We start from the raw sequence: 15661 nt of genomic DNA on the forward strand, positions 1-15661 counted from the left end.
ATCCCCTATATATAAATACACTAGGGTCATCCCCTGTATATAAATACACTAGGGTCATCCCCTATATATAAATACACTAGGGTCATCCCCTGTATATAAATACACTAGGGTCATCCCCTATATATAAATACACTAGGGTCATCCCCTGTATATAAATACACTAGGGTCATCCCCTATATATAAATACACTAGGGTCATCCCCTGTATATAAATACACTAGGGTCATCCCCTATATATAAATACACTAGGGTCATCCCCTGTATATAAATACACTAGGGTCATCCCCTATATATAAATACACTAGGGTCATCCCCTGTATATAAATACACTAGGGTCATCCCCTATATATAAATACACTAGGGTCATCCCCTGTATATAAATACACTAGGGTCATCCCCTATATATAAATACACTAGGGTCATCCCCTGTATATAAATACACTAGGGTCATCCCCTATATATAAATACACTAGGGTCATCCCCTGTATATAAATACACTAGGGTCATCCCCTATATATAAATACACTAGGGTCATCCCCTGTATATAAATACACTAGGGTCATCCCCTATATATAAATACACTAGGGTCATCCCCTGTATATAAATACACTAGGGTCATCCCCTATATATAAATACACTAGGGTCATCCCCTGTATATAAATACACTAGGGTCATCCCCTATATATAAATACACTAGGGTCATCCCCTGTATATAAATACACTAGGGTCATCCCCTATATATAAATACACTAGGGTCATCCCCTGTATATAAATACACTAGGGTCATCCCCTATATATAAATACACTAGGGTCATCCCCTGTATATAAATACACTAGGGTCATCCCCTATATATAAATACACTAGGGTCATCCCCTGTATATAAATACACTAGGGTCATCCCCTATATATAAATACACTAGGGTCATCCCCTGTATATAAATACACTAGGGTCATCCCCTATATATAAATACACTAGGGTCATCCCCTGTATATAAATACACTAGGGTCATCCCCTATATATAAATACACTAGGGTCATCCCCTGTATATAAATACACTAGGGTCATCCCCTATATATAAATACACTAGGGTCATCCCCTGTATATAAATACACTAGGGTCATCCCCTATATATAAATACACTAGGGTCATCCCCTGTATATAAATACACTAGGGTCATCCCCTATATATAAATACACTAGGGTCATCCCCTGTATATAAATACACTAGGGTCATCCCCTATATATAAATACACTAGGGTCATCCCCTGTATATAAATACACTAGGGTCATCCCCTATATATAAATACACTAGGGTCATCCCCTGTATATAAATACACTAGGGTCATCCCCTATATATAAATACACTAGGGTCATCCCCTGTATATAAATACACTAGGGTCATCCCCTATATATAAATACACTAGGGTCATCCCCTGTATATAAATACACTAGGGTCATCCCCTATATATAAATACACTAGGGTCATCCCCTGTATATAAATACACTAGGGTCATCCCCTATATATAAATACACTAGGGTCATCCCCTGTATATAAATACACTAGGGTCATCCCCTATATATAAATACACTAGGGTCATCCCCTGTATATAAATACACTAGGGTCATCCCCTATATATAAATACACTAGGGTCATCCCCTGTATATAAATACACTAGGGTCATCCCCTATATATAAATACACTAGGGTCATCCCCTGTATATAAATACACTAGGGTCATCCCCTGTATATAAATACACTAGGGTCATCCCCTATATGTATAAATACAATAGGAACTTTCCCTGTATATAAATACAATAGGGTCATCCCCTATATATAAATACACTAGGGTCATCCCCTGTATATAAATACACTAGGGTCATCCCCTGTATATAAATACACTAGGGTCATCCCCTATATATAAATACAATAGGGTCATCCCCTGTATATAAATACAATAGGGTCATCCCCTGTATATAAATACCATGCTGTCTATTAAACTGCTGTAAAAAAACAATGGCGGGCAGTCTGACGTTTGACTTTGGTGCTAAAAATACAGATTTCTATGTACGCAAACGATATTGTAACAGATTTTTACCATACAATTTAAAATTGTTTTACGATCTGGCGCATGTATAGCTGGACTGCAAATGATGTGCACGCAAAGTGGATCATCCAGCCCTCCTCACCTCTCTCCGGAAAAAAACTAAATTCTAGAAGCTTTGTGGTGTTAAACTGGTGGCTTTTGGGAGCAATATTTGAGAGTTTTGTTCATACGATATTTCTTCTTTTTTTTAAAGCAGAACTGCTGCTGTTGATATTATTAAAAAAGAATATTGCATAAAATTACCCAATGATAAAATCGCCACCCAGTTCTCCAGGGTTGTCTGTCGTAATTGAAATCTAAGGTTTATTCTAATGTACAAAGACTGTCGAAATTTAATATTTTTAACCATTCAAACTTTTAAATTAAATCACTATTTTGGACCATAAACAACAATCAGAAATTAAATCGTAAATCTGAGGATTTTTGATGTGCCTATAACTGCGTATTTGCTTACAAGTCAGCTATGTGTCTGAGGACACAACGCCTAATGTCTGATCCCATTGACAGTTCACAGATTATAAAATACTGGTGTTTTTACACTTAATATCCTGTTTGCTCCCATCCTGCGAATCCGTGACAAACAAAACAGTGTTTATAGGATTGTTTTTAGGGGGTTTTTCGTGGTTAAATTTATGTCTGCTATTAAAACGTCAAAGTCTGCCACGTTTGTAATATCAAATGTAGGAATGACTGAAACAGCTGATGGACCCAGAGGCGAGACTTAGACTGCCAGGGCTAGAGTATAATACGTGTACGGCCAGTTCTACTCCACTCTATAGTCCGGACCTTAGGTACGAGGAGCCGCACATCTCCAGACGACAGTAGACGGATTCAGTGGAAACAAATACATTGATAAGGTAACATTCAAAGTATACAGGTTGCTGGTCGCTTATGATTTCTTTTTTTATATAGAAATGTTTTTATAGAATGGTAGTTAGAAAAAAAACATTTACACGATGTTTGATAACTTCCCTGTGTACGCGGTTAGTTCCGGGACGTGTCTGGAAGCTGAATTATATAGCAAAGTACGTTGTATTATGGGTATCTGTAGCAATAATCATAGAGGATTTAAATGGAACATTTAAAATGTCCAACTACTCCAAAACGGGACTTCTCTTTTCACGATTCAATGTCAGTATTGTCTTTTTGTTTCAAAATTAAGTATGGACGTGCTCCGGTGAATATGTGGGACGGTTTGGTGTTAATCTGGGTAGCCTTTGTATATATGTAGAAATACTTTGGACAGCGTGTTTCAGTTTATTACCGTGCAAAATAAAACATACTGAAAAAAATAAAAGAACTATAAATAAGTCTGAAAGTCATTGTATACTTTACATTGAAAATCATCAGTAATCTATTTGCTTGCACCAAAGTGAAGAGCATACAGTTGTTTCCTCGCAGTATTGTGGGGCCATGCGATAGGGAAGACCTAGAAAACTGTTTCCAAAGCTCCGGGCCACTAGGCCCAGAGTTTAAGTTCTCCAGGGTCGTATTAATGAAACCGTTCTCATGCTCAAGCATGGATTCTGCATGTTCTCAAACCACCTTTCTTGTAGCACGCTTAGATCCGTACAGTTGGAGGCACGGTAGTCTAGTGGTAGGACGCCGGGCTCGTGACCGAAGGGTTGCGGGTTCGAGTCACGGCACGGCACTGTGTTGTATCTTTGAGCATGATACTTGACTCCTTTGTTCCAGTGTACTCAGCTGTAAATAAGCACGTGGTTGAGCAGTGCTAGAATTGTAGAATGCAAGCTGTGAGCACCGAAATGGCAGCACCGGCTGTGTGCTCCCCAATGGAGTTGAGAAAGATATTGGCTGGTTGCAAAGGCCCTATAACCACGAATAATGAATTGTGAACCGTTTTGAGACGACCCCACGCACTAGGTTGTGATAAAGCGGTATATAAAAACCTTGAATTATTATTATTATTATTATTATTATTATTATTATCATGTCAAACGATCAAAACGTCAAATATTAAAATTCTCAAAACAACAATGAAACAAACTGATGAGCAACACCTGAAAGTAGATAAACATGCAGTGACTGTCGATGTACATTTTTTACAGTATAAGTACCAATAACATTTCGTATTTAAATCCTCAAAAAGTGCAACAATTGTTCATGGAAATCCCTTTAACTAAGAGTACTGATTTCTGTTTCAAAACGGGCTTACCTTGCACCAACAGAAAAACCGGGAAATACAACGGACACATTTATTGCGCATATAACATTTTGAATGAAAACAGTTCACTGTTTCACCCCTGTGTAGAAAGAACGCGAAAAGTTGAAAATCCTTTATTATCATTTCAATAAAGCATCATGTAACATTTACGTAGTAATGTGTATAGTAATAATAGCATATCCCTATGTAATAGTAACAGTCGTGGACGGACCTCGATCTGATTTTTTTGACAGTTAGGGGACCTACTAGAACTGCGGCCTCTGGAGCTAGAGGGAAGGGTCACACTAGAGGAATATTGTGTGTAAAGCTGTATTACATAAATGTACATATCCCTATCATATAACTACTAACGCACGTAGTGTGCACGAAAATATGGAAACACCCATGCTAACAGATTTGGCCTTTGGATCCTGCCCCGCCCCACCAGACTTTGTCCCCGAGTGACAAAATTGAAACTGTTGAGAGCCCCACCCTATAAACATATATACAATTGTTTGGTTTGAAGAGACGAATACATTCATATTAAGATTGATACGGGGCTCCCGACCCTATGAACTGTTTCCTGGTTCATAAAAAAGAAACAGTTGGGATTCTCACCCAATTGCAAATTATACTCTTGCTAGAAATGAAGATTTGCTACGGATCCTGCAATTCTCTGGTAAACTATATTACTCCTTGAATCAAAAGACACTCACATAAGCTAATGCAATTTTCCCCTAATAGAACGTGTAAATATTTACTAATTGAAGTGGCTTGCATGTGTATATAGAGTATTATAGGCTATCATACTGATGAAATTAATTTGAGTTTTCTTTGGGTTTTCCGATGACAGTTATATTTCCGTTGCACTTTGCCGATGACAATTTTGTATGTGTAAGTTATATTACAGATGGCCCGCGCCCCGATGTTGTTGCTGCTGTTGGCCTGTGTCGTCTGTCTGACGTCCGCCCAGTACCTGGTGTTCACTGAAGTGTACAGCTGTATGATGGAGACTAACAGTCGCCTTCACAACTGCATTCATGCACCGGTATGTCTGTCGGACTCGTGCAAAATTGAGTGCTACAAAAGGAACTACATGCGCCTCCAATTCTGCATTACAGGTGAAAAATGAGCTACTTGTTTGTGGTGGCAGACTCAACAGGAATATTTCCAATACACCGATTTGTTTAGATATGTTTTGCTTTAAGAAGTCGCTGTGACAATTTACAAACTTTAAGATAATACAGCTTAATATTTTAGTGGGGAGCTTGTTTCAGTGGCTTTGGCCCAAGAACAAAACTGTTACTGTTTGTGATTACTGGTACAGTAGTAAGAAAAGGACCTGCCTCAATCAAATCTGGCCTTGCTGATGAAAGCTGGAGGTCAAACATTATTCTTCAAACGAGAACAGAACACTGGAAAATGCCGGTAGTACGAAGAATTGAGGCAGAGCAAATGGAGCAGGTTCTGTTACAAAATAATGTATAATCATACACATCAACAAATAAAACACAGTCTTGTACTTCTTTGAGCATGTTACAAAGTTTATTGACAAGGTATGGACTATGTGAAATCATTTCTGACATATCAACAAAGAAAAAACATTGCTTTAACATACAGCAACAAGCATGTAACGTTCATCCTCTACCACCAGTCACCAGGGCTTAACAAAACACTGACCAGGGGATGTAGTGGTCAACACTGACCAGGGGAAGTAGTGGTCAACACTGACCAGGGGATGTAGTAGTCAACACTGACCACCAGGCACTGGTCAACATTCAGTAAAACTTTCATTAAAAGCTGGTCATATATAAAATAATCCTGTTATAGTTAGCACTACATACATCAGCTGTAGACAACTTGACCAGGTCAGGAACAACTCCAGTGTTTAGGGACGATCCTTACCTTTACCATAAGGTTTCTATGTTGAAAGTAAAATTACCCACTTAATTTTTTATTTAAACAAAACACCTTTTATGACTTTTCTTAAAATAAAAAATTCCTTTTCAGATGTAGAAACGTATTGAAAAAGAAAACTGTTTCACCAAAATTTGTGTTCTTTTTATTATTGACAGTTAAAATTGAATAAAAAAAATTGTTCATCATTTCATCATCAAGTGGTTACTATTTTAGCATAGAAACTATGAAGAAATATCTGGAGCTGCTCTCAACCTGTTTGTACATAACACATATTGCTACAAATACAAGGCAGGTGTATATATGATATTTTCCACCAGTTATATAAAATGTACATAGAGGTAAAAGAGGACTGAGTATGAAGTAGGAGGACCAGGCAGGAAGACCAGTATCTCTATCATCAGGACAAACAAAACCAGGTGATCAGCTAGTTATACAATAAGCTGAGATACTTAACAGGTGGCACTATAGACAGGCAGCACATATTATACTGGTCCTCAATTACATAGACAAATGGTCCTTCTAGGCAGGAAGACTATTCAAACAAGTGGTCCTTCTAGACAGTTAAAACATACATATGAAAGGTTCTTCTGACAGGTATATTATAAATATATTTATACAAAAGGTCCTTCTAGCCTTGTAAACTATACAAACAAGAGGTCATTCTAGACAGTTAAAACATACATATGAAAGGTTCTACTGACAGGTATATTATAAATATATTTATACAAAAGGTCCTTCTAGCCTTGTAAACTATACAAACAAGAGGTCCTTCTAGACAGGTAAACATACATGTATAAGTCCTACTCGCAAGGTAAGTTATACAAACAAGAGGTCTTTCTATACAGGCAAACATACATGTACAATGTATGTCCTACTAGCAAGGTAAGTAATACAAACAAGAGGTCCTTCTATACAGGTAAGCATACATGTACAATGTATGTCCTACTAGCAAGGTAAACCATACAAACAAGAGGTCCTTCTATACGGGTAAACATACATGTACAAGTCCTACTCGCAAGGTAAGTTATACAAACAAGAGGTCTTTCTATACAGGCAAACATACATGTATAATGTATGTCCTACTTGCAAGGTAAACCATACGAACAAGAGGTCCTTCTATACAGGTAAGGAGGCATGTACAATGTATGTCCTACTTGCAAGGTACACTATACAAACAAGAGGTCCTTCTATACAGGTAAATTATTATATACAATGTATACATAGAAGTCCTATCTAGGCAGACACAATCTAGATAATCAAGCTACCAACCAAGCTTTACAAACATATATATAGGTGGTCTACTTGGGCAGATAAACAATACAAGCTAGGGGTTCTGTTAGACAGGTCAACCATACACATGACAATCTCAGTGATACTTCTAGATAGGTGAACCATAACTATAGTGTATCTCTTTCAAGGCAAATGAGTTATGCATACATGACCAGGATTTATAAGACAGAAAGCTACTTGTATGTGGATCATGTACAACATAAATATATTAACAGATGGTCTTTCTGGGCAGACAATTCATACAGTCAGCTGGTGTTTATAAACAGGTTAATTTATCATGAAAAATAATCTTTGAGCTGTTACCTGGAGATCTGGATGTTATCATGTACAATGTATATAATTGAGATGGTGTTAACTTTTCCATACAGTTGTCGGAGTTACCTCCCTTTACACATCAAATCTTGTTTATAGTAATCGCCAACTATATATATACCGTAAAACCCCATGTAATTTGCGCACTTTTTTTCAGAAATTTAATACCCAAAGTGGGGGGTGCGTAAAATACACAGGTATAGAAAATTTCAAGTTTTTTTCAGGAAAAGATAGACGATTCTGGGAGATCGCCATCTTGGATTATTTCCCTTGGTACACGGAACTCTAAGACAAATGACGGTCAACAAATTTATTTATGTCAAACATTAATAAAAGATACATAATGTGTTGGTATGTGAGTTATGTGAAAAGTATTATTAAATAGGTAACCGTTAACAAAAAATGTGTAGCCAAATTCCTATGCCAGAAAATCGCCGATCAACTTACGACATAACGTTTCGTCATCTCGGTGCGTTTCCCCATACTAATACGAAAATGTAGTTGTTCAATTTAAGCTCCGTTCCATGTAAGTTCTGTAAGGTTTTTTCAAATCGCCTATACGTAAACGTATAGCATGTTTTTTTCCCGGCTCACTTTCATGTTGATCTCGCGTCTAACATTACGTAAACACGTGATTGATAATAACCTCGTGAATTATTTCAATATTTATTAAATGAAGCATCGTAAAAATAGTCTGCGTTAACTATTTTTTTCCTTGGAGTAGATTTGAAGAGGATGTATTGATTGTCCACGCTTCTAGTATAAACATATTTTTTATAATCCCTTATCAGTCAAATCAGTCTGTTGTTATGACAATGCAGTAGGGCTTCGTAATTCACGCCACGTGTTGGTGAGTGAAAAAACAACAACACGGTCCGTCGATCGCGACTGCAAATCATTTCAATTAGTAGAGCTATTGTTAACGGGTAATCACAGAGATAGTGTTAGCTAATTACTGCATTGTAATTTGTAAAAAATATCGCCAAACCACGGACTTAGATAATCTAATTCCGTGGCCAAACTGAACTGTGACATGACCTGGTTTGAAGTGACGTAACCCAAGCCGCCATGATGAGCCCTTCTCACTGATCGTAATTATGATCAATAAAAGGTATCTAATTATGTCTTTCACCAGGAGATATGCACCAGCGGTTACTAAACATCGAATTACTTATTAATTGATATGTTTTTGTAAGCAAGTAAATGTTTTATGTAAAATATTGCTAAAATGAATTGATGTATGCCGATATGCGCACACGTGTGTGTCATGTGTGATCAGATAATTTAAAGAAAACAAGCAACAAATTACACATTTTACGAAGTTTCCTCTTGGTTTTAAATATCATTTTACATCAATGATAAAAAAAATCATAGAAATATATTTTTAAAAAAATATATTCAGAGATCAATTTTCGGAGCATGAACATCGTTTTTTTCGAGTTTTTTGGGTGCGCAAAATATTCGAGTAGAAGCTTTTTTCCCGATTTTCAGCCTCAAAAAGTACCTGCGCAAATTACACAGGTGCGCAAATTACACAGGTGCGCAAATTACATGGGTTTTTACGGTATTATTTTCTAGCTTTTAAACATACAGAGGAGGTCCACCACTTCTTACTGTACACTCTAGACCCTGAATACATACTTACTGTACACTCTAGACCCTGAATATATACTTACTGTACACAGAACCTGAATACATATTTCCTTGTTAAAATTATGATATTTCCACAGTATTCATACAAGTTATTAGGTTTGAATCCTTTTAGAGAGTTGGAATATTATGAAAGTATTAGTCCCAGTAATGTTGCAGAAAAGTATGAGCATATTATATATTATTAAGGGAAGCGCTGTGGAAGAGCTCCCTGCTTTACAATTGAAAGATCCGGCAATCAAATTGCTTTAGTGACAGTTTTTGTTTTGTGGAGAAGAAAATCGTCATAATAAATATAATTCTTTTGTATATTAAAACTTGTTGCTTTGGTAGATGGCCAAAGCAAGCAATGCCAGAAAAATATCAATATAATTGAAACTCATCAGTTTGGGAGATATTCTACACAGAGTGCTGGGACTGTCTATGTTAAGGTGTTTATGTATTAGAATAAATAACACAGTTCTTCAGAATAGATAAACAGAATACAGGTAATTTAACAAAGGACATAAGAAACAAAGGATTGCTGGACTTGTCTATAGTATTACAGTTATACAGTATAAATATATTAATGGGGAAATAATGAAGAAAATACTGACCAAGGACTCCCAAAACAAACTTACAGCAATGAGTACACAACAAATTTTACATCATTATATCTTTCTCTCCCTTCATTAAAAGATTCATTATTTTACACATATTAAAAGAAATCATAAAAACAAGTTTCTTCGAGTGAAGAGAAGATTTTCTCAATATTCATTAACAACCAAACTTCACAGATTGTCACATAAGAACGATAAATAAATATGTTAATTTGACCAAGTGCATCTGACAAATCAACATGGTTACATATATATTTTACATATATTATTCAATAATAAAAGCTATCCTTCTTTGATAATAATGTACCAAGTTAAGATGCTATACATGTGTATAAAATCTAGACATACAATAACATCAGACAATCTAGTATGTACAGAGATCCCTATGCAGCTCAAGTAACAAATTATTAAATCTGTTATATATATATATAGTGGGAAAACCTCAACAAGTGACACAGCAGGTGTAACACCCTGACCTGGGGTACACATACATAACGTAATAGGTCATTGATCAGTGGGTATCTAATATATCGTTCTACACCTAACAGACTATAGTACATCTTTATCACATTCCAGTCCAACACAGCACCTTGTATATGACTTAATGTGTACAGCAACAGGTTGTCACCATTGCAGTACTAAGCAAGTCTCCATCAAGTACATGTCAATACATCTACAGCCATCAATGTTTATTACTATAAAATCACACACGTAATTCGGCCAATATGTTATAGTCATCACACCAGTTGGTAGTTACATGAAAACAGTAGACAGTTTTACACGTCTGATAGGAACTGCTGGACCGAGATCTCAGTAAGTACGTGTAGAATCAGTCTTATAGGAACTGCTGGACCGAGATCTCAGTAAGTACGTGTATAATCAGTCTTATAGGAACTGCTGGACCGAGATCTCAGTAAGTACGTGTAGAATCAGTCTTATAGAACTGCTGGACCGAGATCTCAGTTAGTACGTGGAGAATCCGTCTGATAGGTCCTGCTGGACCAAGATCTGAAAAGGTCAATATATACCAGACACAAGTGGCTTAAGGTTTATGTAGCAGCTAGGTTCTTATAAGATCACAGACAAATCCACATTGGACTCTCACTTGTGCGACTCTGGACAGGGTAGGACAGCGCAAGTCGGTGTTGTTGGGACAGCGTCAGAGACAATGAGTTAGGAATAAGTCCTGAACACATCTGTTATCCTAATACATCTCACCAGACTTTCAAACATACAGCTGCATGCAGCTAGAGGCACAGTTCAATCTTCTTCATATTTTGCCACATGTAACACCTGTCGGACCTTCTCTGATCACATGACATACCATCTCTAGTCACATGATACAATATCTCTGATCACATGACATATCATATCTGGTCACATGACACAATATCTCTAATCACATGACACACACATCTATTATTTTTAACACCAGTTGTCTCCCCTGCATCACCATGGAGTTCACTTTGTGTAAAGATCAGTGCATGTTTGAATATTGCCTTTCATTCTTTGTCTCCACACAGACACTTAAGTGTCTTTGATTTATTGACTGCATTGTCTGTCGGGAGAAATTCAGCATATCATCTTGAAATTTAGCACAAATCACAATTCCTTGAAGTTACATCATGTTCAGGAAAATTTCTCCCTCGCCTTTCTCATTCCAAATGGAATTTTTCCAAGGTCAACATGTAGAAACAGCCCCAATAAGGAGCGTGTTGCTATGGTTTTACCTAGCAGTGCGCCGCTGGTTGTGACGTTGTCTCCACTGCCGTACATTACAGGTTAGACAACACTTGACACGGACATACAGTTTGGAGCACTGGTTCATTCTCCGCAGAGCGCGACAAATCTGGTTGCTCATCTTGTCTCTGGTACAACGATGTCTGTTCAAAGCTGCAATCAGACAGTAAACAGTTCACTGGTAGTTATCTACTTTTCAATAATCCGCATTTCATTTTAACAAAATATATGGTAGGAAACGGAACACCAGTAAATCACCAATGTTTAAACTATTTGTTTGGAGATAAAGAGAAGTTTCGCTGATAATGGTGTTTATTTAATATACTAAGATCATCATCATTCCTTGGTTATGAAATGAAGATAAATGTAGTTGGATTATCATCCTGAGGTTAAAAGACAGAGTGTTTTTTTTATAAGCCCTACGTTATGAGATAGTAAAAAGTATTTTTGTATTATCAGCCCTACATTATGAGATAGTAAAAAGTATTTTTGGATTATCAGCCCTGCGTTATGAGACAAGTTTCTCTGACACTGGTGTTTATTACTTTTTGGACACTAACACTTTATCACCAGGTACAGATTCCATGCAGTAATATATACTAACCATGGTTATTCTCTGGACAGGGATCTATATTGCACTGCTGCCTCTCCTCAGGTTTGGTGTGGGTGGGACAGCCGACACCCCTCTGCTGTGAGGTGATGTTGACGCACTGGACGAGTCGCACCTGTTCTCCACCGGCACACGTCTTGGAACACTGCATCACAACAGAGAGATGAAAGTTTATAGCTTATAAACATTGTGTTTGTACATAAACACACGCTGAGATGATCGGATTATTTCTGAAGGAGTACTGTACTGGCACCCTGTCATAGAGTCGGGAACATGAAGGCCCTACAAGCTTGAGATACATGTATCTATCAAAAAAAACTCTGTTAAGTTCCAAGTTTCATGTCAATTTGTTGGACGGTTTTGTTTCAAAAGTGACTCAAATGGAAGCAAAACTGACCAACATACAATACCCGGTATGTATGCAGATAAATAACAACAGGGCTTTTTTTTCACCTTTCGCAAACGATGAAACCTACTATTAATTTTTATGAATTGTTCTGAACACAGAGAAATAATACTAACTAGGGACTAAGGAATATAATGAAACCAATTTCAGGTGGGTGGATGTTCTACTCTAGCCCTCTCGTGTATTCCTGAAAAGGAAGTGTAACTTGTATCAAAACTTACCCTACTCCACTGGCCATGAACCCAAGCCAGACATGCAGGAAGGTCGCACGACATAGTTTCCGCAGGTTTTTGGTCAGGGTCACACACCTGGCCCCTCGGACATGTCACCAGCCTCATCTTTGTTGACAGACCACATGTAGCGGAACACTATAAAATCAAAGCTTAATTTTAGAATTGTTATTTATAACTTATTTCAATCTAAAGACAAATTTGGTAAAATTTATCGAAAGCACTTTCTACTTTCAACAAAATCAATTTTAGAACTATAAGTTGGACCATTGTTGAATTGTGTTAGATAAAATGTATCTTTCATTTTCCTTGGTCAGTCGGTCATATTCTTTAAGGCAGGCTAACACATTCATTACATAAACCATTTTCTTTGGTCAGTCGGTCATATTCTTTAAGGCAGGCTAACATATTCATTACATAAACCATTTACATATAGAAATTATTTATTTATTCACCAACAAAAATATGAATAAAATTTTATAGACATATATAAATTGCCATGAATGGCACATCTCTGGGGTCTTAGTGTGGAAGGACACCAGGGTAACCACAATAAGCCCATATAACAATGACCCCAAACCTTTTTTCCAAGTTTATCAGGGAATAACCCCCACCCCTGTCTTGGTGGGATTCTGTTATCCACTAGTCCTTGTAACTACCCATAATTATAATGATTTATATTTGACCTCTTCAGATATGATTTGTACTACTCACTGAGCTCCAATCACCACTACTCTCCCACTCGGAGCAGGCGTGGACATTGCAGCGGTCAATGGCGTTCGGTTTGTGTCGGATCTCACATCGACTGTTGGCTACAGTCTCTCCACTGGCCTTGTCGACACAGAAGATGGTTCTGGTCTGTATTCCCGCTCCACACATTCGTGAACACTGACAAAGTACAAAGTTATAAGACTCAAAACAATGACAAAGTATGTGTAAGAACAGGGGCATTAGAACAATGGCTCAACACATGTACAAGATCATGGAGTTACAACCATATAATATAATATATGTATTTTTAAAACCAATGTTAAAAGCAAAACAATGGGACCAAGAAAACTATCCTGAGGTAAAAAAAACTGTTGGTAATAACTGGCTCACCTCTGTCCAGTTAGCTGATTTCCACTCGTAACCTGCACTATGGACCTTGGGCATGTGTCCTGGCTTTATCATAGGTCTGTCGGGCAGAGGGCGGACGGCCATCTTTTCCCCCACACCCCTCCCTGTTCCCCTTGTTGGTAGTCGAGGCATCATTCTCTTCTCCCCAGAGCTCGACCTTGGTCTATGCCCCCGTGACGGTGATTTTGGAGCACTTTCTGGTACATCTGAATCCAGTAAATTTTCTACAACTTTGTCAGGAGTTTCTACAGTTCTAGGGAATGTTTTTCTGCCTTGTAGTGGTGGTGGTGGACGACGTTCCTGTGTAGGTGTACTTTCTTTTGGCTGTGGTATTTCATGTCTGTCGGTTCCAGAGTCACCATCATTTTCAGGATTTGACCTATCATCTGTTACAGGATTGTTGATTGGTTTATTTTCACTAGATGGGGTTTTTGTTTCAGACTCTTTCATTGGCTGATCTTCTAATGACTCTGGTTGAGTTTTATAACCCTCATCATCATCACTGATATCATTGTCCTCCTCATCTTCCTCTATCCCTCCCTCCATCACACGGTTCCCCTCTTTTTTCTTTACATTGACATCTTCACCATTATCTCCGTCTCGATGTGAGGATCTGGATATGTGTATATTGACATCAACTCCTGTGTTGACGGCTTCATTCTGGAAGGGAGAGGGACTGTCTCCTGCCTGGAGGGGAGGTTCCACAGACTTCTCCCCTTCCTGTCTATTGGAGTCAGATGGTAAAACACTAAGGGTCCCTTCATCCTCCACTTGGAGAGGCAGATCTCTGGCTATACTGGGAGTTGATGTTGGCACCCTAGCTCTACTAGTGGCGGGGACGGGGGTTTCTGGAGCAGCCGTCGGGAGGCTTGTGGTGGCTGCAGTGGTTGGTGTAGTAGTTGGAGCAGGGGTGGTTGTCATGGTAGTGGTAGTCGGGGCAGACGTCATTGTTGTGGAAGTGGTAGTCGGGACACGCATTGTTGTAGTGGTAGTGGTAGTCGGGGCAGGCGTGGTGGTTGTTGTTGTTGTAACAGTCGTTGTGATTGGACAATCTATGTTGTTACAAAGCATGTTTATGGATGGTTCCTCGTCTACATTACACATAGATCCCCCGATACAATGGACCTGTCTAGACTTCATTCCTCCTCCACATGTCCGTGTACACTGTAATACAAGGAACAAGTCTTTACAATGATGTAGAGTGTAGGTAGCGGCTACAAATATACATAACCAATATTCAACTTTTATACCTCAATGACTATAACTTTAGAAGAAATCTTCATTGTTATAAATGCATTTAACATAGTGATGCTACAGAAACCTTAAAAAGACAAACTTGGTATGATCCAGAAATATTTATATACCAAGGCCTTCTTGTATTGCACATTTCAAGCTACAAGTTTGTCTCAACTGTGAAATGTTCCCTTGATTCAACATTGCTTGATGTTTCCTTAAATTTTGAGAGGTTTCATGTATAACTTCAACGAAGTTCCCCTATAAATATTTATATGATATAT

General features: G+C 37.9%; 1 protein-coding gene and 1 long non-coding RNA gene across 2 annotated transcripts in view; one reads left to right on the top strand and one right to left on the bottom strand.

Annotated features, from left to right (window-relative positions):
* The first annotated feature begins 2682 nt into the window (after positions 1–2682).
* On the top strand, positions 2683–7187 carry LOC110447415. The gene is made up of 3 exons (XR_002462587.1): positions 2683–2961; positions 5179–6844; positions 6954–7187. It is a non-coding gene; the product is annotated as an uncharacterized LOC110447415 (long non-coding RNA).
* Positions 7188–9281: 2094 nt separating this feature from the next.
* LOC110447416 (A disintegrin and metalloproteinase with thrombospondin motifs 7-like) overlaps positions 9282–15661 on the bottom strand; it is a 60562-nt gene continuing 54182 nt past the window's right edge. The window contains exons 21-25 of the mRNA XM_021493087.1: positions 14127–15308; positions 13740–13913; positions 13017–13163; positions 12384–12534; positions 9282–11932 (exon numbers count right to left, since the gene is read on the bottom strand). Coding sequence (XP_021348762.1) covers positions 11766–11932; positions 12384–12534; positions 13017–13163; positions 13740–13913; positions 14127–15308 — 1821 coding nt within the window. The 3' untranslated portion in view covers positions 9282–11765. The remainder of the gene's footprint in view (positions 11933–12383; positions 12535–13016; positions 13164–13739; positions 13914–14126; positions 15309–15661) is intronic.

This window comes from Mizuhopecten yessoensis, unplaced genomic scaffold, assembly GCF_002113885.1.
Source record: "Mizuhopecten yessoensis strain PY_sf001 unplaced genomic scaffold, ASM211388v2 scaffold3349, whole genome shotgun sequence".
NCBI lineage: Eukaryota > Metazoa > Mollusca > Bivalvia > Pectinida > Pectinidae > Mizuhopecten > Mizuhopecten yessoensis.